The sequence below is a fragment of the Gobio gobio genome, assembly GCF_949357685.1.
Source record: "Gobio gobio genome assembly, chromosome: 20".
Lineage (NCBI taxonomy): Eukaryota > Metazoa > Chordata > Actinopteri > Cypriniformes > Gobionidae > Gobio > Gobio gobio.
The window spans coordinates 31,916,154-31,943,960 of NC_137113.1; the positions used below are offsets into that span (position 1 = coordinate 31,916,154).

Here is a 27,807-nt window from a genome sequence, read left to right on the forward strand (position 1 = left end):
TATTTAGAATACATTTAGGGTCCCTGTTATTTTCATGTTTGAAAGAAACTTGTTCCCCATATACATTTTCCTATATGTAATGCAAAAACTTTGAAGCTCAATATCTCAAAACTGCTCAGAACGCAGATAGAACCTTATAATTCCAAGGGGACGATGTTCCTTGTTTTGTTTTTCTGTTCAATGGATATGTGAGCAAGAATGTCTGTACAACTCTGCTTCATCTTCTTGCCGGACACACAAAACATCTTCTAGTCGACAGCACGCTCTTGAGCTTCAAAAATATATTTAAATAATTCAAATATTTATAATTAATCATAATGAATTAACATAATGAGTTATGAATAATTATTAATATTTCCCCTTAATATAAACAAACTCTTTCCCCACCATCATTAACATAAATAAAATCTGTCTAACGTAACTGAATGAAATGTCGACCCAGGATGAAGCTATAGGACTGGTATAGGTTGATGGACTCAATCTACTCCATCTATGTTTTGATAATCATTCTGAATCGGAGTTGGATGTAGTCTTTGACAAAAATATGATTTTCTCATCTTTTTGCTCAAAATTTAGCTTTTTTTTATAAAACATCCACATTCAAGTGTTGATAAAAAAAGCATGCATGAAGCTATAAATTAGAATAAACTTTTTTTTTTTTTTTTAAATCAGAGGTTCTGCTCTTTCTTTTGATATATTGCTTGTTCAGATATTCATACAACAAAATATTCTGGGGGTCATGACATTTTTGTGAAAATGATCATAAATGCTGGTGGTGGCTGGCAACTAAAAAAAAAAAAAAGAAACGCTGGTGGGAAAAGAGTTAAAACCACAGGGGGTATTTAAGTCACAAGTACAGCATAGTAAAATTGCAATGCTAATGGCCCAAGAAAAATGTCTTCACTGTAAAACTCAGACTAGTGAACTGGAAATAACTAAAAAGGCTTATAAAATAAATAATCATGTTTCTATTTAAATCTAGTGTTTTGCATGGGTTACTGCGTGGGGCAAGTTTAGTGGGGTCGGTTATAGAAAATATAATTAACCTGGCATAAAAACAGTGAAGACTATGAGATGTACTTATTAATATAGTCAAACAAAAGTGTGTGTGTGTGTGTGTGTGTGTGTGTGTGTGTGTGTGTGTGTGTGTGTGTGTGTGTGTGTGTGTGTGTGTGTGTGTGTGTGTGTGTGTGTGTGTGTGTGTGTGTGTGTGTGTGTGTGTGTGTGTGTGTGTGTGTGTGTGTGTGTGTGAGAGGGATTGACCTTAAATAGGCCTTTTGTTCAGATGAGTGAGATAACATTTACGGGAAAACATGCATCCAGTTAACGCCGATATTATCAGTGCCTGAAGTAAAAAAGGCAAGAGGTCTGAATGCTCTCAGGTAGGCAGAACGCTATCACTATCTGCAGAGATAAAACTGTGCAGGAGATGACTGCCCTTAAGCACAGAAACAGAGAAACTAATTTAAGCTGCATGTGAACAAAAGTACCAAAGAAACCTTTGACCTCATTCACATGCAAGTATAAATATGGTCCTGAGTGAAAACAGGATGGGGACAGAGATTCAAAGGAACTGGTATGGAGAGAGACGGAGAAAGACAGAAGATGATGCTGGAAAAGTTAAAGACAGTGGCTTCTATGAGGGCATGTTACCAGGGCTTTGATCCTGTAGCTTATCTGCACTATAACTATACTCCACCCCGAGCAGACTTTGAACGAAGAAGCATTGTGCCATGGAAACTCAGCTGTCTGCACAGAGCCTTTACTGAAGGTGAGCATAAATGTGTGTAAGCAGGGCTGTATGCACCATTGAGATCCCTGAGGTTCGGACCTCTGTATTTTTCAAAGGTGCATATAATAAAGATAAAAATAAATATGAAATAATTGCCTAATATTAACTCTACTTTGGTGCTGCAAGGATATTGCACAATGCCAAAATAAACTTCTCATCTGAGTTGCCTCACTGGTCTAACACCGCTCATCAATGTCAAAATGTGTGTTCAAATTTCAGACTGATAGGTGTATAACATCAAAGTACTACAAGAACGATTCAAAAGCATACAGAGCCGTCTGCTCTTTAATTGCTCTTGTGGTACTTTGATGTCATACACTGATTTGTCAGCGCAACACCGCTTCAAGTCGAACAAATCTAAAATGTTTGAGATGACGAAACAAATCAAAGTAGGTGGGTTATATGTTCACAGCAGCTGCTGAGCGCAAATTTCAGCGTGACGTTTCAGTTAACAGTCATAAAGTGCAAGATATGATGTAAGTAGCTAAACTAAACATTTACAGATGACTGACAGAGATAATCAGGGATGCAATTGCAAACAAATAAGCTTTTGTCTAATTTCACTATTTGGAATTAAAAATATATAATTTATGTTATTCATATAATGTAATTCCTAATTGTCAATGTGAAGAGGCAAGAAACATTAACAAAGCCATTTTCATTATATGGCAAAAGGCAAAAGATTAATAGTGAATGTGCACATATTGCGAATTAACTTGTGAATGAATAGACTTAGTTACGTAGCTTCTCTGGTAGCCTTCAGTAACTTCATTTGTTTAGTGAATTATTCATAAAACATAAATATCAGTTGACATGATGTCGTCCGAATCAAAATTATTATTATTATTATATCCTTTTTGACCACTGCCGAGCACCGTACGGTTGTGCTTTGCTGTAATTTGAAACAATATGCCATCACTGCTCAAAATAGAAAGAGAAGAAAAGCATGTAAACATTTGAAATGGTCCATTATTACGGCAGCAATAATATACGTTAAAATAACCAAGCAGCAATATATTTATCTCATGTAAATAAGAGGCTGTATTAACTTATTTCCGCTCATTTACACATTTTTAAAATGACATCCATCATTTTACAGACAGAAATGCATTTATATCTTTCTATCTTTTAAACAGCATATGTAAATAATTAAATAATAATTAGGATATTATTTTCCTGTTATTAAATTAAATATGACTTTATTCTTATTATTCCAAGCATACACGTGCAGAATTATTAGGCATGTTGATTTTCTGATCATACTTTTTTTCCAGGCACATTTTACCAATTCCAAGCCACATTAATCTTGATAACTACTATTAATTTTGTATTTAATAATTTTTAAGTGATAAATAATTGTTCATGAAGGCAGGAAATTAAAAAAATTCTTATAAAAAAAACTTGGCAGATTCTCCCACTCTGACACAAAATCTACTAAGGGTACCAGCCTCTCGAGGCTGGCCTCTGATGTACTCTGCACCGCGAGCGCAGCGCCCTGAAACGGCGAATTTCTTATTTCTTATTTAAAAACTTATATTCAGGTGTGCAGAATTATTTGGCACGTTTACTTCAGATAAAATTTGCCAAAAAAATAGATTTAACTCTCAATGCCCATGAGAAGGATACAATTCTAATGCAACACTAGAAATTGCAGTTAAGGCATGACCATTGGACAGTGAAATGCTCATTGGGTCAGCAGGGTCTGACAAAACTGCAAAAGAATTATGAATTAAGGTGAAGAATTAAGTGTGAACCCATCAGGAAACCTTTAGGGCCCTATTTTAACGATCTGAAACGCAAGTGTCAAAGCGCGAAGCGCAAGTAACTTTGTGGGCGGGTCTCGGCGCTGTTGCTATTTTCCCGGCGGGATAAATGGCTCTTGCGCCCGGCGCAAATCTAAAATGGGTTGGTCTGAAGTAGCTTCATTATTCATAGGTGTGGTGTGGGCGTAACGTGAATAAACCAATCCGAGCGTCATCCAACATTCCCTTTAAAAGCAGGTGCGCAAGTTCCATTATGGATTGCTATTATTATGGCGTATTTACCAGGCGCACGCCAGGAGCGGTTCACAGCCGAGGAGACTGATGTTCTTGTAAGAGCAGTGAAAGACAGAGAAGTGAAGTTGTAATGTTGTACATTATGGTAAAGGTGATTTCACAGTCTTTTTTTTTTCAGTCTTTCAGTTTTTTCAGTTTTTCAGTCGATTTTTTTTCCTGGTTCTTGACGGACAAACCAATTTGTCAGATGTCCTTATACATATATGTCTTGCCACTATTGGGCAAACAGGTCTTATCCTTAATTATTACAATTAGCCTGAATCATTTGTAAGCTAGATTTATGCCTATTTTTTCACATCTTCGTGGCACACCACAATGATTTCCGTCATCTCATGTGTTAATATTTTTTTAGTGTAACAATTTATGATTAGCAAAAATAACTGTTGCATCTGTGTAGATTACATGAGCAAAGTGTATGCGCGTTGTGCACGCTATACATTATGGTCAAGCATGCGCCCTTAAAATAGCATAATGAACAACGCGCAACGCGCCACTGACTTTAGACTAGGTTTTTTTCTGGTCAGTGGGGCAATTGTTTAATGGAACAGCAAAATAGCACCAGGGATTGTTTGCGCCGGAACACGCCTCCTTTTTTGCGCTGAACCGCCCAGGTAGCACAAGTTCATTCACTAGTTTAGCGACGTGCTTCTGTGGAGGGAAAAGCGCGCTTTGCGCGGGTGCAAAATAGGAATGACACATGCGTCGGTGTACAAAGTCAATTGCGCTGGGTGCAAGATAGGGCCCTTAGTCTCCAGCGCCAGAGGACTTGAAGGAAAGCTTTTTTTCTATATTGGAAAATTCTAGATCACTATAGCGTCACTTCAAAGCAACATCAGCTTTGTTGAAGTTTGGGTATTTAACAAATTCATAAATAAAATACACTCACCTAAAGGATTATTAGGAACACCATACTAATACTGTGTTTTACCCCCTTTCGCCTTCAGAACTGCCTTAATTCTACGTGGCATTGATTCAACAAGGTGCTGAAAGCATTCTTTTGAAATGTTGGCCCATATTGATAGGCTAGCATCTTGCAGTTGATGGAGATTTGTGGGATGCACATCCAGGGCACGAAGCTCCCTTTCCACCACATCCCAAAGATGCTCTATTGGGTTGAGATCTGGTGACTGTGGGGGCCATTTTAGTACAGTGAACTCATTGTCATGTTCAAGAAACCAATTTAAAATGATTCGAGCTTTGTGACATGGTGCATTATCTTGCTGGAAGTAGCCATCAGAGGATGGGTACATGTTGGTCATAAAGGGATGGACATGGTCAGAAACCATGCTCAGGTAGGCCGTGGCATTTAAACGATGCCCAATTGGCACTAAGGAGCCTAAAGTGTGCCAAAAAAACATCCCCCACACCATTACACCACCACCACCAGCCTGCACAGTTGTAACAAGGCATGATGGATCCATGTTCTCATTCTGTTTACGCCAAATTCTGACTCTACCATCTGAATGTCTCAACAGACATCGAGACTCATCAGACCAGGCAACATTTTTCCAGTCTTCAACTGCCTTCAATTTTGGTGAGCTCGTGCAAATTGTAGCCTCTTTCTCCTATTTGTAGTGGAGATGAGTGGTACCTGGTGGGGTCTTCTGCTGTTGTAGCCCATCCGCCTCAAGGTTGTGCGTGTTGTGGCTTCACAAATGCTTTGCTGCATACCTCGGTTGTAACGAGTGGTTATTTCAGTTAAAGTTGCTCTTCTATCAGCTTGAATCAGTCGGCCCATTCTCCTCTGACCTCTAGCATCAACAAGGCATTTTCGCCCACAGGACTGCCGCCTACTGGATCTTTTTCCCTTTTCACACCATTCTTTGTAAACCCTAGAAATGGTTGTGCGTGAAAATCCCAGTAACTGAGCAGATTGTGAAATACTCAAAGCGGCCCGTCTGGCACCAACAACCATGCCACGCTCAAAATTGCTTAAATCACCTTTCTTTCCCATTCTGACATTCAGTTTGGAGTTCAGGAGATTGTCTTGACCAGGACCACACCCCTAAATGCATTGAAGCAACTGCCATGTGATTGGTTGATTAGATAATTGCATTAATGAGAAATTGAACAGGTGTTCCTAATAATCCTTTAGGTGAGTGTATAGCTGCAAGCAGCAATACCGGGGCCAAGCGCAAATAAGAAGACAAGACATGCCAAAATGGCTGGGAGATAAACGGCAGCAATGAGCAATTAAAGGCATTTTAGGCAAAAAGGCTGAAAAATGCATTGTGGTCAATGGGAATTTCATGTTTTGTTCTATTATAGCGCCACCAAGAGGCACAATCCTACCATTTTTTTGATGTGTCATTGGAGTGAGCCCATACATGTGTGTCAAGAGGGCCGCTTTCAGGCATTTAATGGGATTTTCCATCGAAATACATAATTTTGACCCCTTTTTAACCGTTATAGCGCCACCAAGTGGCCAGTCGCAGTGTCCTTTTTCATGCGGCCACAGAATGAGCTCTTACATAGGCGTGCTGAGTTTGGTGAAAATACCTTGTTCCGTTCACGAGTTATAGCCAATTTAGTAAAAGTGGCTCCTCGGCCTTCGAACGTTTTGGCGGCCCTTAGGGACCGTGAACCCAAATTTCCACTTTTTTTAAATAACTTTTTACATTCAGACTCCAGAGAATCTCGCTGCGCTGGTTTGGTACCGGTTTGGCCAAAAACTTAGGACTAGTTCGCAGAAGTAGGTTTTGCAAAAAAAAACAAATACCCTAAATGTTTTCCACTGTGACGAGCAAATCCTAGGCATGCATTTTGTCCGTCTTGAGCCAAGGATTCCAGCGATATAAAACACTCGAGGCTATGCCTTACGGTTGAGGAGTTATGAACCGTTTTGTACTTTGGATCGCTGTAGCGCCCCCGTCAGGCTGATCGGGGCGGGCCTCGGTGACGTCTGTAGTCGTTATGAGTACTACCAGCCCTGAAGTAGTTTCAAGTCTCTACGACTTACGGTTTGGTCTGCCTAATCAGTTTTAGCTGGAGAATGATGCATCATCGGAAAATGAACAGTTACAATAGGGTTTCAGCCTGACACCTGACTTTGATTGGATTTTACTACCCCTTACTATCAATATTTTGACATTTGTGCTCCACCACCTAAATATCGACCTATGTTTCCAAACTTCTGACGCTGGTTTCGTCTCGACTTTTTACCAAGCCGTCCAATCACAGTGGAGGAGGGGCGGGACAAAAACTACACCGACCAATCATCCTACTGGTACACCAACTGAACAACAATAATGAAGAAGTTAATACTGCTTTTTACGGCATTTTTTATATTCAGTAATATTCTTCAAAATGAGATACTAATAACACATTACTGCCATGGATATTCTGTATCATATCAATCAAAGTATCTCAGCAAAGTAACGCTGCCCTTGCATTCAAGCACCACCAGCTGGCCGTTTTCAGAAGAGCACCAGGTGTTTTTTGGCTGGCTAAAAATGCTTTTGAATATTTATTGCTAGGCATATGGTCAGTTAGTCTCTTTAGCATTTATGCAAAATACTAGAGCCAAACCTGAGACAGAATTCCAGAAGATTCCACAGCGTTCCTGGCCACGTCATTTGCAGTTGTAACTCATGGGCGTGTAGAGAGACGGAACGTCATAGACGGGTGACGTCATCGACCGGAAAGTATAAAGCATCCCCGGAAACACGCGCCCACAGCTTCTGTTGTCTTCAGCAAGCGCTCTGTGTCATTTGTCAAATTGTCAGCTCTGTGTTTTGTGTCTGAGTTCAGACTTTCTTGTTTTTCACAAAAAGCATACACACTGACTTATCAAGAGAGAATGGCGAGTGAACAGCATTTCGTTAGATGTGTTCCTCCCTGTTCACGTTAAATCACGAGCGGGGATACACATCTAATGTGTGTTGTTTGCTAGGGTGAGCAGCACGCGCAGTCGGCGCTCGAAGGTGCCGGCTGCAAGCATTGTGAGGCTTTGCCTTTGCGTGTTCTGCGATCCCGCCGGGCGCTCTTTGAGGAGGGCGTCCCGGTTCGCGCTCCCCGCGGCTCGGGCCCCGCTTTGGCTGAGGCTCAGCTGCGGCTTGAGACGTGGGGTTCGCAAATGGATCTGTCGGGTGGGTTTGAGACGGGCCCCGCCCTATCTCAGCCTTCTCCCGTCAGATCCGCGGCTGCTTCTCTGGGTTCGGGAGCCCGCGCTGCGGTTTCTCCCGCCCAGATGGCAGCCTCGGTGCTGCAGCTGTCATCCTCCGAGGAGGTTGATGTCTGCAGTATCGAGCCAGGGATTGAAGATTAGCCACTTCAATCCCCCGCGAGTGAGGAGCTTGCAGAGGTTTTGGGCAGAGCGGTGGCCAAATTACACATAGATTGGCCAGCGCAGGATGTTAATCAGGAGCGCGCCGCTGTAAAAAGTTGGCTCGATGAGCGCTTCCTGCCTGCCCGCTCTGCTCAGCCTCCACGCCGGAGCCTTCCGTTCTTCACGGATCTCCACACCGAGGTGTCGAGATCGTGGAGGCGGCCCATGTCAGCGAGAGTTTTCAGTCCCCATACATCAGTGTATAGTAACATCGGGGGGCTGAAGAGACATGGGTATGGTTCGGTGCCGAGGGTGGAAGAGACGCTTGCGAGCCATCTCTCTCTGCAGCAGGTCATGCCGCCACATGTCTGCATACTATGGCTATAGTGCAGGCATACCAGGCTGATCTGCTGAGAGACCTGGGGGGAAGCGCTAAGATCGGAGCTGATGTGATCAGCGAGCTCCGATCCTCGGCAAATTTAGCCCTCCGTGCCACCAAGGAGACGGCCAGATGTATTGGCCGTTCTATGGCAGCCCTGGTGGTCACGGAGAGACATCTTTGGCTAAATCTGACCGAGATCAAAGAGAAAGATAAGAGTTTTCTGCTTGATGCGCCGGTGTCTCCTGAGGGTCTGTTCGGAGACTCCGTTACTACGTTTACCGACAGATTCCAGGAGGCAAAGAAACAAATCTGCGGCGCTCAAGCAGTTTCTCCCTCGCAAACCCCAGGCTCCGTCTGCTGCTGTGAGAGAGCAGCAGGCGCAGAGTGCAAGCTCCTCCCAACGAGCGCAGCAAAAGCAGAGCGTCGCCACCCGCGCACCCCCTCAGAAAGGGTGGGCCGGTGGGCGGCGCTCTCAGGCGCAGCCTTCCAAGGGCAAGACTGATCTGAGGACAGTCATTGTCTTGCGGAAGGCTGCGTCGAAGAAGCCCTGACACCTGTGGGCTCAGGGCTGTGAGGGTGATCCCTCCTGGAGGCGGACGGTGCTTACCTCATCTCACGGTACCCATCAGCCTTCAGCACCCTCACAGGGTCATTCCACCAACCCCGCCTGAGTGCCGGGGCGTGGAGGGCCCTCGCGAGTCATCCGAGGATGGCCCGCCCCCTCCGTGGAGGGAGGTGGCGCTGTCAGGCCAGTTGTTCCCTGCCGGTTCGCCGTTTCAGGGCGCTGCGCTCGCGGTGCAGAGTACATCAGAGGCCAGCCTCGAGAGGCTGGTACCCTTAGTAGATTTTGTGTCAGAGTGGGAGAATCTGCCAAATATATCTCGTTGGGTCCTGCGGTTCATAAAAATTGGGTACGCCATTCAATTCAGATGTCGTCCTCCCATTTTCAGTGGTGGGCCCCGAGCAGGCTCTGGTTATGTCTCAAGAAGTACAGACTCTGCTGCAAAAGGGGGCGATAGAGAGGGTCCCCCCCACCCAGACAGGGAGTCAGGCTTTTACAGCCGGTACTTTATAGTGCAAAAGAAGGATGGAGGGCTGCGCCCTATCTTAGATCTGCGTGTCTTGAACCGGGCCGTAGCGAAGCTCAAGTTCAAGATGCTCACACTCAAACAGATCGTGTCTCAGATCAGGTCCGAGGACTGGTTTGTCACGATAGATCTCAAAGATTCGTATTTCCACGTCTCCATCCTTCCGCAGCACAGGAAGTTCCTGAGATTCGCTTTTAAGGGAGAAGCGTATCAGTATCGGGTGCTTCCCTTTGGTCTAGCTCTTTCACCCCGCGCGTTCACGAAGTGTGTGGACTCTGCGTTAGTCCCCTTGCGACGACTGGCTGATCCTAGCACAGTCAGCTCGTCTCGCGGTTCAACATTGAGATGATGTGCTCGCGCACATGAGGAGGCTGGTGCTGAGGCTCAACTCCAAGAAGAGCGTTCTTTCTCCAGTACAGAGAATAACGTATCTAGGCGCTTATCAGAGCCTCGCATGGAGTCGATCCGCTCTGCCATGAGAGGGGTGAAGCTAGACCAGTCACTTACTGTAGTAGCAGTTTCAGAGACTCATCGCAGCAGCGTCCAATATCATTCCGTGCGGCCTGTTTTACATGAGACTGTTACAGTGGTGGCTCAAAATCAGAGGTTTTTCCCAGAGTGATCAATGTTTCGCGGCGATGTCTCCGCTCCTTGGTCATGTGGAAGGATCCTCGGTTTCTGGCCCTAGGCCCGTTACTAGGGGCACGGTGCCAGAGGGAATCTCAGAAAGCCTCCCTTACGGGCTGGGGGGCGACCATGAGTGGTCACTCGGCCCAGGGCTTATGGCAGGAGCACAAGCATTCGTGGCACATAAATTGTATATAAAAGTTGGCAGTGTTTCAGGCTCTGAAGCACTTCCTGCCGTATCTCAGGGGCCATCATGTGCTTGTTCGCACAGACAGCACATCGGTGGTTTCCTATATCAACCATCAAGGGGGTCTGAGGTCTCGTCAGTTGTACAAACTGGCACGCCTTATTTTCCTTTGGTCCCAGGGGAAACTACTCTCAGTGAGAGCTATGTACATCCCTGGGCGGTTGAATGTGGGAGCAGACATCCTGTCAAGACAGGGGCCGAGGCCCGGGGAATGGAGACTTCACACTGAGGTGGTGGAGCTCCTTTGGGAGAAGTTCGGCAGGGCCCAAGTGGACCTGTTTGCAACACACAAGAACACCCATTGTCAACTGTGGTTCTCCCTAACGCCTCCAGCTCCTCTCGGACTGGACGCTATGGTGCAGGAGTGGCCGAGGCTGCCCCTGTACGCATTTCCCCTGATCGCTCTGCTTCCGGGAGTTCTAGAGAGAGTGCGCCGGGACGGGGCCCGTCTTCTACTAGTAGCCCCATACTGGCCGGGCCGAGTATGGTTCTCGGACATTGTGTCTCTCCTCTCCTCTCCTCTGCGAGATTCCGCTCAGGGAGGACCTTCTCTCTCAGGCGGGCGGTGTCTTCGTACACCCTCGCCCAGAGTTGTGGAAGTTGTGGGCTTGGCCTCTGAGGGGGCCCAGCTCATAAGCTCTGGTCTCTCAGATGAGGTTGTGGAGCACTCTAGAGCTCCCTCAACGAGGAAACTGTACGCTCTTAAGTGGAGACTCTTCACCGTTTGGTGTAGAGAGCGCCTGTGGGATCCAGTTAACTGCCCTGCGAGTGCAGTGCTGGAGCTCTTGCAGGAGAGATTCTCCACTGGGTTAGCTCCCTCCACACTGAAGGTATATGTGGCGGCCTTAGCTGCTTACCACACTCCTTTGGGTGGTGTTTCTTTGGGGCGACACCCGTTAGTAACTCGTTTCCTCCATGGAACCTTGAGGTTAAGACCTGTTGTGTGCACCAGGGTGCCAGCCTGGGACTTGGCCATTGTGCTTCAAGGCCTTTCCGAGGCTCCCTTTGAGCCGCTTGAGGATGTTTCAGAGAAGTTTCTTACTCTTAAGACTATCTTTCTGCTTGCTATTTCTTCATTGAAAAGAATTGGAGATTTACAAGCCCTTTCGGTGGCACCCTCGTGCTTGGAATTTGCTCCCGGTATGGCCAGGGCCTTCCTGTCTCCTAGGCCGGGTTATGTTCCGAAGGTTCTCACTAATCCTGTGAGGCCTATTGTACTTCAGGCTTTCTGTCCTCCGCCCTTCGTGACGTCAGACCAGGAAAGACTTAATCTGCTTTGCCCTGTTTGTGCTTTAGATACTTATGTCCACAGAGCTGCCCTGTGGAGGAGATCTGAACAGCTGTTTGTGTGTTGCTCCCTCGAGAGGGGGACCCGTTTCTAAGCAGAGAATGAGCAAGTGGGTGGTTGAGGCCATTTCACTTGCTTATGTGGCGGCCGGGCAGCCTTCTCCTTTGGCTGTCCGGGCCCACTCTACTAGGAGTATGGCGGCCTCTCAGGCTCTTTTGGCAGGGGCTTCCCTGCAGGATGTTTGTGATGTGGCGGGTTGGTCCTCGCCGCTCACTTTCGTCAGGTTCTACGAACTAGATATTAACACTACTCCGGGGGCTCGGGTGCTCGCTTCCTGAGTACACAGGCGGGCATCCAGCTCCTATGGGGCCGTGGTTAGTCTCGTTCCCAAAGCGGTGACGCAGCTCGAGTTCCCATGAAGGGGAACGTCTCGGTTACGTCTGTAACCTTAATTCCCTGAGTAGGGAACGAGACGCTGCGTCACCCTGCCATACTCTCTGCATGCCCGCGAGCGCATTGTTTCATCCTTTTACAGAAGCTGTGGGCATGTGTTTCCGGGGATGCTTTATACTTTCCGGTCGATGACATCACCCGTCTATGACGTTACGTCTCTCTATTGGACTGATGATATACGTACTTCACGACGCAATCACGCAGAGGCGTTCCCAAAGCGGTGACGCAGCGTCTCATTCCCTACTCCGTTACAGACGTAACCGAGACTTTCTAACTGGTTAGATTTTTTAGGAAAATTTAAAGGATTTCTTCACAAATACTCAGTTCTGCACAAAAACAGTGCAATAAAAAAAAATTAATAGCTACAAATAAAAATGCAGCAGGATATTCTATATTTATGGTTGGTTGCGTAATGTTGACTTTAGTGAATGGCCATAATTCCGACAGGTTGTATGCAATTGACATGCTTCTCTATCAGTGTGTCCTCACAGAACTAATCTTCAGAGAAATTAACTGAGATGAACCAAGATTTTGTCCAAAAATCTGAAGTGTTACTTTAACAGATGTGATAACAGAAAATTTGATATGGATAAAGCTGTGTTATGTGTCTGAAATTATCCAGGACAGGACAATAAGGACTGCCTGATGGCCTGAGGCCAGTGTGAAAAACACTCAAGACAGTTGATGGAACTATCCAACCCATTCTCACTCCTAAGGCGTCAAAATCCGAAGCATGGTCAAGTGCCTTCCGCGTCACAACGAAGACGCCAAAGTCACCCCTAGGCGTCACTATATTGACGTGCTGAGTGCTCCATTGATTTCAGTTGTTTACCCAATGCATCAGATCAAGTCAAGATATTTTGGAGCAGCTAACCCAACTCCTACCCTAAACCTACCCACTCCTAAACAATATAGAAACACATAACAGGCAAATAGAAGTACAGTCATATCTCTTTATTGCAAAAACTGACCAAAAACAGTATAAAAGTATTAACTCATGTTGCATTCCAAGTCTTCTGAAGTCACACGATGTCTTCATGTAAAGAACAGAGTTGATCTTAATGTTTTAATCGCTGAGATGATGATCCCGCCGCTCCGTTAACGCACTCATTCATATCTCATTCAAATAATACACACGCCTCTTTAGCATGACGCATTCGGTCACAAGACACACAAGAACCAATGACATTTTACAATCAAAGCTGACGTAATGACGCAATTGGTCACGAGACATACTAGAGCCAATGCAATTTCACCATGAAGACTGACGTAACGGGCGGCAATATTTGAAATTGTATGTGTTCGTGATCTTCTGCGGATGGAGACGCTGATCGCTTTTGGGGATTTCCTTCACACACATCAATCGCTTGGCCTCGGAATATTTGTATTTTTTGAATAAATTGTGCATGCAGTCGACTGTTATATCTGCGTTTTATACCACACAAATGGGTAGGTTTAGGGATGGAATGGGGTTGGGTTACATGTTAAAACATGTCTAGATAGCGTAAATAAAACGATGCTGGCTGATTAAATTGAGAATCACAGTCCAATATGTCATAATGGCAAAATCATAACCCAATATATAATCATCATGACGATAACTATCCCATGCTCAACACGTCTGTGTCTGACGCCAAAGGTTTCTCATTGAAATGAATGGAGCACTCTGCGCGTCAACATAGTGACGCCTAGGGGTACCTTTAGCGTCTTTATTGTGACACGGAAAGCACTTGACCATCCGTCGGAATTTGACGCATTGGGAGTGAGAACGGGTTGAACTATCACTGTCCAGATTGGGCCAGTGCTGCATTGTCACAAAAGTTTTTTAAGCCTTGCCAATTTATATATTCAAGCGGAGGAAGATATGAAAGAGAACTCACTTTAGTATTTGTGCTCTGTATAAGCAGTTTTCTGTGTGCACACTTCTAAAGCATGTGCTCAAAAAGCCAATGCTGCGTCCCAATTCGCATATTACCCGTACTAAATAGTATTCGAAAAAAGAATTAGTATGTCCTTTCAACTTTTCATCAGGTTGAAAAGAGTATTCCAAAGATTCCCGGATGGTCTACTATTTCCGGTCAGAATTCTAAGTGCAGATCGATGCACACTCTAACGGCTGATATTGCCGGATATTGCCCACAACCCATTGCGAGATAGACGAGGATTCAATTAGAACTACAAACACGGATAAAAAGTGTTAAAAAATTACAAACATGACGTTTATGCGAGTCCGACGATTAAGTTGAGAGGGTTAGATAAAGGAGTTTGAGTGAGCAATTATCAGTATTTAACCTGACGAAAAGATATTTATTCAATATTATCCACATTATATTTCACCTGCAGCAGCATTGTGAACTTTTGTAATAATATGTTTGGCATTAACTTTTAAATGCATCATTATATTTAAACTGCAAATACATGAGAGGAGTCTCTGCATTAAAGTCCCACGAATGGCAGATCAACATGTGTCTACTCTTCTCTCCGATACAGTAAGAAATGAAATTGAATGTGGAGGATTTTAACTGTGACGATGATGGACAGGGCAGTTTAAACGGTGACGGGATGCATGTAACTAAGCAGAGTCCGTTATAGATGACGAAGTAGTATGTCCCAAAGCTTGCATACTCTTCTGTTACACACTCAAAAGTATGTACTTTTTCTTCACAAAAAGAGTACATACTTTTAGGTCGTAGTATAAGTAGGCGAATTGGGATGCAGCACAGGTCTCAGACCACATGCAAATACTAAAGCGTGTTCTCTTTCACATCATCTTGCACTTAATTGGACAAATTCACACCAAATTATTATTGAGTGAAAACAACATTATAACCTCAAGTGAGATCAAAATTGCTTTGCTAAAATTGCCTAGCTTTTTAGGCATCAGTAGTGGTTATATATTAAACTATTAAAATATTAAACTCCATATTTTTTATACATTGGAGCTCTATTTTACCATGGCAATTTTTTAACAATTACTAACAACTTTAACTTCATCAATGGAAGTTTACATTTTATTAGACACTTGACCATATCTAATTTAAATTAAACTAACTAGCCCTATAAATGAACCAGTCAATCATTTAATGCTAATTTCTGCTAATTATTATTGCTGAGAAATTCAAGAATAAACAGATAGTTGAATACTGCAACTAACCTTGAATATCCACTCTCTTTTACAGATGATATAAGAGGGGACATTTTAGTTGATGTGGGATCTGGCCCCACTCTTTACCAGGTCATGAGTGGCTGTGAGAGATTTGATCGGGTCATCCTGTCTGACTTTTTGGAGGTGAATCGAAGAGAGCTGCAAAGCTGGCTACAGGAGGGCAAGAGTAGTATAGATTGGACGGCTTACTTCAAGTATGTGTGTGAACTGGAGGGCCGCAGGTGAGATTCCCATTTCTTGTCCAACAGAAAGAATTAAAGTAGTAAATAGTTGAAGAATGCTTATTTACTCTAAAGTAATGCAAAAATACTTAAGCCACTGACTTAACTCTGCTGCATTGACCATTTATGATTTAATCATTGATTTAGTCAAGTCAAGTCAACTTTATTTATATAGCGCTTTTTACAATGCAGATTGTTTCAAAGCAGCTTTACAGTGTTAAACAGGAAAATAATGCAACAGAATTTTATTCGGCCATACAGCCGCTCCGAAGAAAACGGTGATGTCATCTAGCTCATTTCAATTATCATACAATAACAATGTGGGCATTAGATTAGTAATTAGATCAGTAATTTAGTTTATATGGTTAATTTAGTGTACTAATTAGATTTATTTGGATATTTAGTTGAAAAATTTAGTTTTAGCCCAATAATTTATTGATAGTTATGGTGTAATAAAAGTTAAGGCAATAAGGTAAATTAACCATATATTTGAAAGAGAAGTGGTGTGGCCAAGTATGGTGACCCATACTTGGAATTTGTGCTCTGCATTTAATCCATCCAAGTGCACACACACAGTAGTGAACACACACACACACCGTGAACACACACCCAGAGCAGTGGGCAGCCATATTACTGCAGCACCCGGGGAGCAGTTAGGGGTTCGGTGCCTTGCTCAAGGGTCTCACCTCAGTCATGGTATTGAGGGTGGAGGAGAGCGCTGGTTATTCACTCCCCCCACCGAAAATTCCTGCCGAACCATTGCCATTCTGATATGCTCTAATGTGCTCTAATTGTGCACATGAAATCTAGACACCTTTATTTCTATAGGCTTTATACAATACAGATTGTGCTGACTAAATATTGGACAGAACATATGCTAACCCAGCAGGTTGAGTTATACATTTTAACCCAGCAGTCTGGGTTGCAGACTTTAACCCAATGTCAGCTCAGTTTGACTAAATGCTGCGTTATTTTTAAAAAAAATTGTCGATTTAACAGTCTTAATAAAGATAAATGTATTTGATGGCAAGTTAAAAACATAAAACGTTTAGGAGGTGGCAGGAGCAGCAGACTCAGTGCACTTCTGGCCTCTGTGGGAAGAAGAATTCTGGTATCAGTACAGTATGAACGGTCTATTCTAGTTCAACAAATGACAATATATAGCGTTAGTGATGTTAAAGAAATAAATTGCTTTCTGTCTCCTCTGTCGGACAATACAGTCTCACCTTCAGTCAAATGCCTAGCACCAGCAACAATGTAAGTATGGCTGTAACATACTGCTCTGAGACAGAGGTTGAGGATCCAAATGTAGCTTTATTTTAAAGGGTAATCCACACTTGTAGTCAACAAACAGGCAAGAGGTCATAACAGGTATTCAGTCCAATCAGGCAAACAAGACAGGAGAGCAGTGCCGCCACTCCCACCACGCGCATCATGCGCGTGGTGCATATATTATGTAGGGCACCAAGTGCTCAGGGGGGCACCACAAGAAAACCAAGCGACAAGAAACCAGGGAAAACGCTCATAAAAACAGTATGAATAAAACAAGACTTCGCAATGAATGACAGACATGACCAGGCTTATAAAGTGTGAGCTAACAAGGTAATGGGAAGCAGGTGGATGTAATCAGGAAGGAAGTCCGGGTAGTGAGTCATGAGGGAAATGTAGTCCTTAGGTGAAGTGACAGTCCAGGATGGAGTGCTCTCTGGTGGTAACCACCATAGATATCCATAATAAAGGCTAGACGTCTTACAGCGGAGCCTCTAACGTCATCACCGGCGGCCATCTTGTCACAGGCAGGGCTCTGTGGTACCTGATGTAAGGCGAGTGATCTGCATGAACACAAATACTCTTATCTCACTGAAATCTTGACGGATTTACAAATGGTTTGGTTTCTTACAAACATTATTAACATGGCTATAATTATGGATGCTTGAACAAATTATTAATAATTTATCATAAGTATGCAGTGTCATAACTACATCTCTGACGTTTATAACAAACCAAACAATCGGTGACAATCGGTGGAAAATTGAGCAAGTTATGGTTATTTAAAAAGTGCAAGCACCTATGAAAACAATGTTACGAGTGAGCGAGCTGCCTGTGACAAGATGGCCGCCAGGTGCGGACGTCGACCTCCATTGGCCAGCAGCGCGGACAAGACATCTAGCCTTTATTATGTATATCTATGGTAACCACGGGCACTCTCATTTGTGATCCTGAAAATGGCAGTGGCAGCTGATTTTAACACTCACTTAAAGGGAGATACTTCAATATGGCCTTGTTGAATCTCTCACTCTGTCTGCAGCGCAATCGAACCTAGCAGATGTGAAATAATGTTAGCGGAGCAAACAATGGTAGCTAAATGTAATTTAAAAAGTTGAAACTACAGATTTTTTGTCTGTACAGTAATTATTTGATATAGAAGTGAATACAAACCTTAAAGTTATTCAGGAAGATCACCTCAGCAAGTGTTCTCTCAGGACAGGAGACAAAATGATAAACCGATCTGGTTTATTCCAGTTTGGCAAACCAGCAATGGGTTACTTTAACCCAGCAGGCTGTGTAGTGTGTGAGGAGGTGCATCATTTATACTGTCTAGTGGGTTACACAAAAATGTGAAAATAACCCAACAGGCAGTGTAAAAAAAACAACAACCCAGCTAATTTTAGAGTGTTCACAGTAATAAACATGAAAATAAAAATCAATGATGCAAACTTCTTTAAATATAAGAAATTCTGTGGTAAAGGAGATCTACAGAAGGTCACCGGAGGTGCAGTTGCAGTATATGTCAGAGCACTGCTCACAAGGCTATTGGCTCTGACAAGTCAGATCATTGTTGATTCAGTTTAGCTCAATAACTCTATAAAGTTTGTTAATTATGAAACAATTTCAGTAAAGCTATAAGCAGCGCTACATAAGACAATAGTGTTGTTGGCTTTGGCTTGCTCAGTTGGGGACACTAAATATTCAACTACTGAATATTACTGATCAGCTCATTTCAATTATCATAAAGTCATAATTAAGAGATAAAATGTTGAAAAAATTATTTTAAAAGTCCTCCTTATTAGATAAAAAGTCAAAATATGACATGCTATGTCATTTTGAGATGAACAGTTGAAATTAGGAAAATTCTGAGATAAACATTTTGGATTTAAAGTCAAAATTATGACTTAAAAATGAGAGTTTTTTTATGAGAGAAAAAGTTAGATTTAAAAGAGACAAAGATATTTAAGAGATTAAATCATGCTTGTTTTTTTAATGCGCTTTTAATTTTTTGATTCACACTTATAATAATAATAATATTTACATTATTGTTTTCATTTTGTGCAATATATTTTTTACATGCATTTTTACATTTTGAAATCAGTTTTTACAACAGAAATGTATCAATCAAATACTTACTTTAGCTTTTCATCTAAAACCAAATTAATTTCCTATTATCACTGTAATGTCAGGGTTCTGTCACTTCGGTCTACCTTAGCTACTCTTGGTTTGTGACAGAGCCCTGACACTTCTATATTGTTTGTCTCTTCTGTCCTTGTGAGTTGTGCACAGAGCGTGGTGTTCGGATCCCAGCACTTAGGTCTAGTTTAGGTTTCGGTTTTGTGTTGAGATTCGGACATTCATGCTCTGTGTGTTTGTTTTCTGTTGTGAGTGCACGGAATGAGCATTCGCTATTTTGCGTGCACACTTCTGTCCGTGTGTGTTGTGTTCTGGGTTGCACGCGGTTCGTGTTTACATCGGCTGGTGTTTTTCACTGGCTGCGTGCTTTCATGTTGTCATGTTTTATGTGAACATGCAGCTTATGAGTTCTCATAAGCTGCATGTTCATTTCACGTTTAGTGTGAGCACGTCTTGTCAAATGTTTCTTCTTCTTCTTCTTGTTTAATGGCGATTACCTCCTAAGGAGCATTATCGCCACCTACTGTGCTGGATGGCAAATTAACCTTGGGTGATGAGTCTGATAAGTTTCCTCTTCCTTCTCACAAATGGATCATTGACAATCTATCTATAATTCCTTGTTGAACCTTACTCTATCATCCCACATACATCACCATTATTCATCATAACCCGCAATAGAGGTCTCATTGAGGTTCAACCGGCGGTGTGTGTTCAGCTCCTCCGTCCACACTCGTCAAGTGTTTCTTTGTGCCATGTGCTTATGTCTATTGTCTAACCCCGCCCACCTTGTTTCCTGATTACTGGTTAATTTGCCCCACCTGTCTTCCCTTGTAACCCTCTTTTGTTTGCTCCCTATTTGTTCTCCTTGTGTTTGCAGCCCTGTGCTGGATCGTTGTTGTTTGACCCCATCGAATTTGTCTCGTTTCCCTGCTCCATGCTCATCAAGTCAAGTCAAGTTGTCTTGTTTTCCTCCCTTTCCCTTCACCCAACCTGACATGTAAAGCTGCTTTGAAGCAATCTGTGTTGTGAAAAGCGCTATAGAAATAAAGGTGAATTGACTGGACTATTTAGCTCAATAAAGTTCAATGTTGATTCAGTTCAATAACAGTGTCAACATTTGTCAATTATGAAAGTTGATGCAAAGTATATTTAGCTGCTCTGCAGAAAACAGTGATAGGTATCTTCATTGTTCAAGTTTTTTTCTCATTCAATAATGTCAGTGCAGTCAAATCAATAATATTACTGAATATTAAGTGTCTTTTAAACCCTGACTAAGCAAGCCAAAGGTGACAGTGGCAAAGTACCCAAACGCATCAGGTGGCAGATACTGAGAAAAAAATCTCGGGAGAAACCACGATTCAGACAGAGGTCCAGTTCTCTTCTGGTCAAAGATAGTGTGATTTATGATTGTAGATTGATATCAATTCAAAATTTTCGTCCAGCTCATTCTGCTTAAAGATCAGGATATGTCACAATAGCATTGGTGGGAAGAGGAGTTGTAGCCTGTCCAGCAGAGCTGCAGATTAGCCAGTATTGAGCCAAATGGATTTTGAAGGCTGCTTCAACTTCATGTCATCAACTTCTTAATTCAAATCTGTGTTCGCTCTTTGGTTGGCGCTGAAGCAGACGGACGTGCTCATCTGTCATGAATCACAACCATAGATCACAACTCGTCGATGTTTTAACCATATAATGTTAATTTTATGTTTCTGATATTTAAAGGGGTGATGAATTGAGAAATCAACTTTACCTTGAGCTTTTGATATATAAACGGGCATGGTAATATAAGAATATCCTGTAAAATTCAGAGCTGAAAACTTCCTTGTTAGTCAAAGAAAAGCTTATATTGACACCAGGCCCAGCAAATACTCAATCTCAGAATGTCGTGAGAGTGTAGTGAAGCACCGCCTCAACAGAAGAAGAACAACGCCTGAATCTGTAGCCCCGCCCACCGACTCCTGCCACTAAGGCCCTGTCCCAAATGGTACACTTCATGTGCACTTTCGGTCTTCAGGACTTACAATGGCCGCTGCGTGCGTGTGTCCGTTAAGTCCACGGACCGCAGGGTGTCGCATTTGTCATTTTAGGTCTCAGAAGGGTGCTAGCGAATGCCCCCTTTGAGGTCGATATGTGCCCTCGATGCGCACTTCTTCCTAGCCCGCACTGGTGCGGGTTACGCAGCGGACTTCTTCCCGGCAGTCAAAGCGGCATTACGTCGTGGAAGTGCGAACTCAGAGGAAGACCGTGAGGGTTTAGGGTGCCATTTGGGACAGGGCCTAAAATGACAGCTAAGAGCAGCATTGAGCTAAACAACATCAAATTTCTAAGAAGTACCACATAACACATAAGCTTTTCGGATTCAGATTTTTAAGCATTCGGATTACAATATTATGAATGCATGGATAATCTTTATTTTTAATGAATATCCAGCTGGGGAAGACATTGCACGTATGTTCATTTGTAAACAAGAGACTGGATTTGCAGACAGGATGAGATTACATGAATGAATGAAGCAACACACTAATGTGAGTAAAACATTTTTTCGTATGTGATAGTATTGCATTGTTACAGATCGTTTGATATCTATGGATTATGTGTACGTGTCTAACAGAACATACCTTAGCATGCTGTCACAGGCTGGAAAATACTTTATTTGTGGTGTTCTTGGTTCATTACTGTCTTGATGTGCGTTGTTCACTCTTTAGACCCGATATTTGAAGGGCGCTCGTGCGTGCGCGTGTGTGTGTGTACGGTTCGCGGTTATATTCATCGATCGGGCGGGCCAAGTAACGTTAATAAAAATATATTATTCCAATCAATCGCGGGTGGATGAGTGTGTTGTGTTTGTTTGATAAAGACATTTTGCGAGCCATGGCTGTGGGCTGGGCGATTCATTCCGGTTGCCGTTTGCCACACGCTATCACTGACAGGGGGAGCCGAAGCTCATTAAATATGCACATATTATCCAATCCTAGCCGTGAAATCCACTTTGGGAGTGGCCTCATTGAGCAGCGAAGCAAGTGCATTCTGGGAGTTGTTGTCTTTCATCCACATGAGACAAAAATACATTTTCTGTCTTTTCTCGGTCTAGAAGGCACCAAATTCAAAAATAATTTCACATTTCTACTACATAAATGACCCAGTTTAAATAAACATTCATCTTCCCAGCACTGAAGTACCACTTTAAATATAAATTAATGTTAAAACAATACATTTTAATTTAATCTTTATTTGAGTAAAGTTTTTTTTTACATTTAAGTACAGTACAATTTTAATTTAACTTTTGGGTACAACACATTTTAATTTAAGTATTATTTTATTATTTTATTTACCTGTATGTAAGCACAGTGCAGTGTTAATGTACAATCTGTGTATTTACAATGTTAAATTGGCTGACAACAATAGATATTCCTATTAGGAATAAACTGCCTAGTTTTTTAACTGTGCAGAGCTATAGCTGAATAGTTAGGCCTACTACGCTACTGTATTTTAATGTTGGTCATTATGGTGGTACTTAGAGAGCCAAATATTTTTCTGAGGTGTTACTTGGTATAAAAAGTTTGAGAACCACTGGGTTAGAGGGTAAAGATTGTGTGGCTTGCTTGCTGAGGGGCAAGAGATGGGTCCTCCCCTTTCTCTTGTGCTCGCGCCTGATCCATGTTCTTCAGACCGGGCTGAGGACGTGGGTTCTCTTGTCTCTGGTGATATGGAGTTTGTGAGCGCCACCTCCGAGCACTTCTGACGTGATGATAAAGCATACGAGGAGTTACTCGAGTTGGTAACTCGTGCGGTGGCCAGGCTTTAGTTAGACTAACCACAGGAGCAAGAAAACCCCAAGCACTTCAAGATAGACCAAGGGGACTCCAATGTCGATCTCTTCCCTTTTTTGCTGATGTCCATGATGAGTTTTCTCATTCATAGAGTAAACTGTACTCCTCTCATGTCTTTGTGTCTGCGATGTTGATTCGACCATCGTGGATGCAAGGGCACAGAGGTATACGATGATGCCCCAGGCTGAACCCTAAGGGGCTATCTCTTCCCTGGTAGCACATCATCGCTCAAGAAGCCAAGCCATGCAGAACAACGTCCATGCTGGTGGGGAAGGCATTCCGGGCAACGGGTCAGGCTGGTGCTGCCCTGCACACCATAGCGGTTCTACAGGTGTACCAGGCTGAACTGCTGAAGGATTTGAGCATGAGAAGGGCATTAAGGCTGCAACATACTCCGCGAGAACAGAGAAAAAGGTTCTCGCTCCCAGGGCTGAGAGAACAAAATGACATCATTTTGTTCTCAGAGCCCTGGTTTGGGAGTTCTCGCAGCTCGTTCTCGACACATCGTCTGAGCAGAACTTTTTTCTTGTGGGTGTCCGAGAACTATTGTGTGATTGGTCAGAATTTTAAAGTGAGCGGGGTTAATGCAGAGAAACGGAGATGTTCGGCACCTGCTTTTCTCGTGAAGTATGGAATGTCCTGGCCAGAACGAACTTTGTTCTTGCTCTTGCCACCTCGAGAAAAAGAACAAATTTCTTTGTTCTTGCAGAGTATGTTCCAAGCTTTAGTGAGGAGGCATTTTCAGAAGTACACCGACCCACAGACCTGACTCAGACCTGCGCGACCAAGCAAATGTTCTATGGCTGCTATGGTCACTATGGTCACACTATGCTACATGTTCAGTTGTCTCCAGCCATGTTTCAGGACACCAAACATTTAACATCCCACCAGCAAAACAAAGTGTCAAAACTAGTGCTTCTTTCAGAGAATCTGGCAGTGTGGCAGTGCCAAATATCTCTCCATGGGTCTTAAAGATGGTAGAAAATGGCTACAGAATACAGTTTGTGCATCATCCTCTGCATTTCAAAGTCATGGTCTCCACTACCTTGAAACCGGAGCAGGCTTATTTCTTGACACAACAGTTTGAAACTCTGCTAGACAAAGGGGTCATAGAACATGTGCCCCTGCCAAACAGAGAGTCTGGCTACCACAGCCGGTACTTTATGGTTCCCAAGAAAGACGGGAGGTTGTGTCCAATTTTAGATCTTTGTGGTTTGAACCATTTTCTTAGAACATACAAGTTCAAAATGTTAATAATCAAAATGATTGTGTCTTAGATACAATCCAAGGATTGATTTATTACGATAGATCTCAAGGATGCATACTCTCAAATAGAAATTCTGTCACAACACATGGAAGTCGTGAGGTTCACTTTTGGGGATGAAGCTTACCAGTCCTTCCATTACCCCGCACATACACGGAATTGTGACTCCAGGGCATCCGCATTTTAAATTACATAGACAAGTCGCTGATTTTGGCTCAGTCTCAAGAACTTGCGTTTCGACATCAGGATGTCGTCCTCGCTCATCTCAAATGTCTGGGGTTGAGACTCAATGCCAAGAAAAGCGTTCTCTCTCCTGACCAGAGGACAATGTATTTAGGGGTTGTATGGGACTCGGTCACCATGTGGGCACAGCCTTCTCCCCATGTGTTAAGTCCATCTTAAACACCCAGAAAAACAGGCTAATCAGGTTAGGTCAGGAAATTACTTAGCCTCACTTTCAGAAAGTTATTGGTCTCATGGTGGCTGCGTCCACTGTGATACCTCTGGGCCTCCTGCATATGAAACCATTTTAGTTTTGGCTCAGAGCTGGGGTATTTAACCCCTAGAGGACTGTACAGTTTTGGGGCCCTTTAGAAGTTTTGACATGCTCGGACATTTGTGCTTTTTTCAGTTGCTTATAAACATTAATGGCAAAAATGTCATTGCACTGTATTCAGCACAAACTGGGCTACCATAATATGTTAGCAACATGTATGTACATGCTTGTATTTTTGAGAGAAATCCAGCGTATAGCGTTAGTTCTTGTCAAGCTCGCCGCATAAGCTGACTGTCAGCTGATCACGACTACCTATAGGAATACGATGCCTATCACAACATGCATATAAGCTCCTTCAGTCTCATCAGCTGCTATCGCGGTCTCCAGAGCTAATTAATGGCGAATTCAGAGGGTGAAACCCAGGGACGTCGTTAGGCCTATTTTAGGGGGGCTGAAGCTACCCCAAAATGTTCCTTAGCCCCCCTAAATGATAATAAGAGCAACAATAACAATTTGATTTATCAATAACCATATCCTCATTCATATTTAGACGCAACAAATGATATATATCCAGCTACAAAAAAATAGCCAAAAAGTCGGAAGTGGGACAGAAGTACAAAGAGTCATTGTGCTATCAAGATGATGCACCGCGTCTCGCTGCATTGGTGTGAACTGTGGTAGCTTTCAGAGCGTTGAAAACCGGCGGAGCGCTACTGCAAGCTAACTGGAGGATTCATCTCGTCTCGTCTTTACCAAGGTTATAATCGTGAATGAAAATGAATGAAAAAACGAAAACTAGGTGGGTTGTCGTTAACTGAAATAAAATTAAAAACGAGGCATTACAAAAAAACGATAACTAACCAAATCTGTAATGTGTGTTTGGCAAAACTAACTAAAATAAATTATAGATTAAATGTCCTTAGTTTTCGTCTTTATCAATGTCTTTCATAGAGCAAATAACGTCCAGCTGCATTTCCTTTCCCTGCATTTCTCACTCACACTCTCTCTCACATACACGCACGTGTGTAGAGTGTAGCTCTAGATGTGAGTGCAAAGATTTTGCAAACGCAAGTTACAAATACCCTGGGGGCTAAGTCCCCCCTGTCTTCCAATCCTAGTGACGTCCCTGGTGAAACCACAGCATCTCACTAGGAATTGTGCAATCTGGATTTAGTGAGAGGAATTCTATTTCTAGTTATTTCACCTCAGATTCATTCAAGTGAGCTAACTTGAACAAGCGATTCGCTGCATTGATTGTAAACGGCCTGAACTGGAAGTGACAGAGTTGGCATTGCTTCTTATATCATGCATTGTTGACATGATCTCGCAATAATTAACTGAACCAAGAACAATTCAGAGGAAAACTGCACTCACTGCATGAAGGAGGATGTCAAGAGAAGATCAAACGTAACCACTGGCTATATTTCACTCTCCATTCATCCCTGAATACTTCATGAAGCTAAGCTAAGTTCCTTGTAATGCTTGTTGGCAACTGCTCGTTGCTAAAGTAAGGCATCTGTTTTGCTTAGGGTTCTAGTTATCTCAGTAAATGATTGTGTCAGGTTTATGCGATCATACTGGCAAATGTTCGTTAAAACTGTTGTCATTGGAAACTTGCTTTTGTTGCAGCGCTTTATAGGGCACACAGAACAAGCAGCTTGCGGTAAGGGACAGGAATAACGATTCATGGTGCGAACTGAATAATTTCTGGTGCAGCAAGTGAAGTTTAGTAACTAATTTCGGGAGGAGCACGTCCAGATAATTAAACCTATCTAAACAATGGAGCATGCCAGATAATGTAACCTAATCAAACCCAAGTGGAGCACCCTCAGATAATTAAACCTAATTAAACACAGGTGGAGCACATCAAGCCAATCGATTTAATCAACGATAAGAGGTGTGTGTATATATACAGCATATTCAACTTCTTTCGTTGACCGTTTTTATTTTTAGCATCCCTCCACCACCCCATCTCCTCACTTTGATTTATTAAACTCATTAGACGTCAACACAATCCATAATAAAATACAGTCTAGTTCTAGACTATCTTCATCATGGGGGGGATACTCTGGGTTCGGGCCAAAATTCCGAGCCCGGAGCCCTCCCCCGGACAGCACGCCAAATACGCATAATCTTTTACTCCATTTAATTTGATGTAAGTGTGAACTCGTGAAATAGACAATAGTAAAGACTCATTGTGAGCTCAGCGTTGATTCGTTTTAAAGTTATATCAGAAACACGCTGTTCTTAAAGCTGTAAAGTTAGTGTTATTGGAAACACGCTTGTTCTTAAAGGATTAGTTCACTTTTAAATAAACTTTTGCTGATAATTTACTCACCCCCATGTCATCCAAGATGTCCATGTCTTTCTTTCTGCAGTCGAAAAGAAATTAAGGTTTTGGATGAAAACATTCCTGGGGTTTCCTCCATATAATGCACTTCAATGGGCTCCAAACGGTTCATGGTCCAAAGGACAGTTTCAGTGCAGCTTAAAAGGGCTTTAAACGATACCAGACAATGAATAATGATCTTATCTAGCGAAACGATAAGTTTCTGCGAGAAACCGAGCAGTATTTATGCTATTATTTTACCTCTTTTCAGATGAGCGTGATCATCTCTGAGCTCAGCCATAACTTTCGCCAAGTGAGGTCAAATACGATCGTGGTCATAGATGTATACGTAGATGCCTCATTAGCGCCTGCACGGATCAGTAGAATGAGGCATCTACGATCGATATATCGATCGTATTTGACCTCACTTTGCGGAAGTTAGGGCTGAGCTCAGAGATGATAACACTCGTCTGAAAAGAGGTAAAAGGTCAGGTTCCTCCCTCCGTCAGCTCCGCCCTGGGTCCTCCTATACAGACTGGTTTCCCTTCTCCTACTCCTTGCCCTCCACCTGAGCCCCCTCCCTCCCTCCGCAGTTGATCCATTCTTCGGCACGAGGACGCGCCTACGGAGAGGGGGGAGTAATGTTACATATCTGTCTGTTTGGACTTTAAGTTTTGTTTATGGACTTCCTGTTTTCGTTTGTCACATGTTCCTTTGTTCAGTTTCCCGCCACTCATCTGTCTCCTTGGTTACCCTCGTTAGTTTAGTTCTGTTCAGCTGTGTCTTGTCTATTAACTCGTTACTGTCTGCTATTTAGTTCTCTTGTCTCCTTCAGTCTGTATTCTGTCTCGTTAATGTAGAGTGTGTTGCTACATGTCTGTATCCTGTTCAATAA

The 27,807-nt window shown here is 42.9% G+C and overlaps 1 protein-coding gene across 1 annotated transcript in view; it reads left to right on the top strand.

Moving 5' to 3' along the window:
* Positions 1-1,558: 1,558 nt before the first annotated feature.
* Positions 1,559-27,807, top strand: part of pnmt (phenylethanolamine N-methyltransferase) — a 61,596-nt gene continuing 35,347 nt past the window's right edge. The window contains exons 1-2 of the mRNA XM_079845931.1: positions 1,559-1,771; positions 15,381-15,588. Coding sequence (XP_079702057.1) covers positions 1,579-1,771; positions 15,381-15,588 — 401 coding nt within the window. The 5' untranslated portion in view covers positions 1,559-1,578. The remainder of the gene's footprint in view (positions 1,772-15,380; positions 15,589-27,807) is intronic.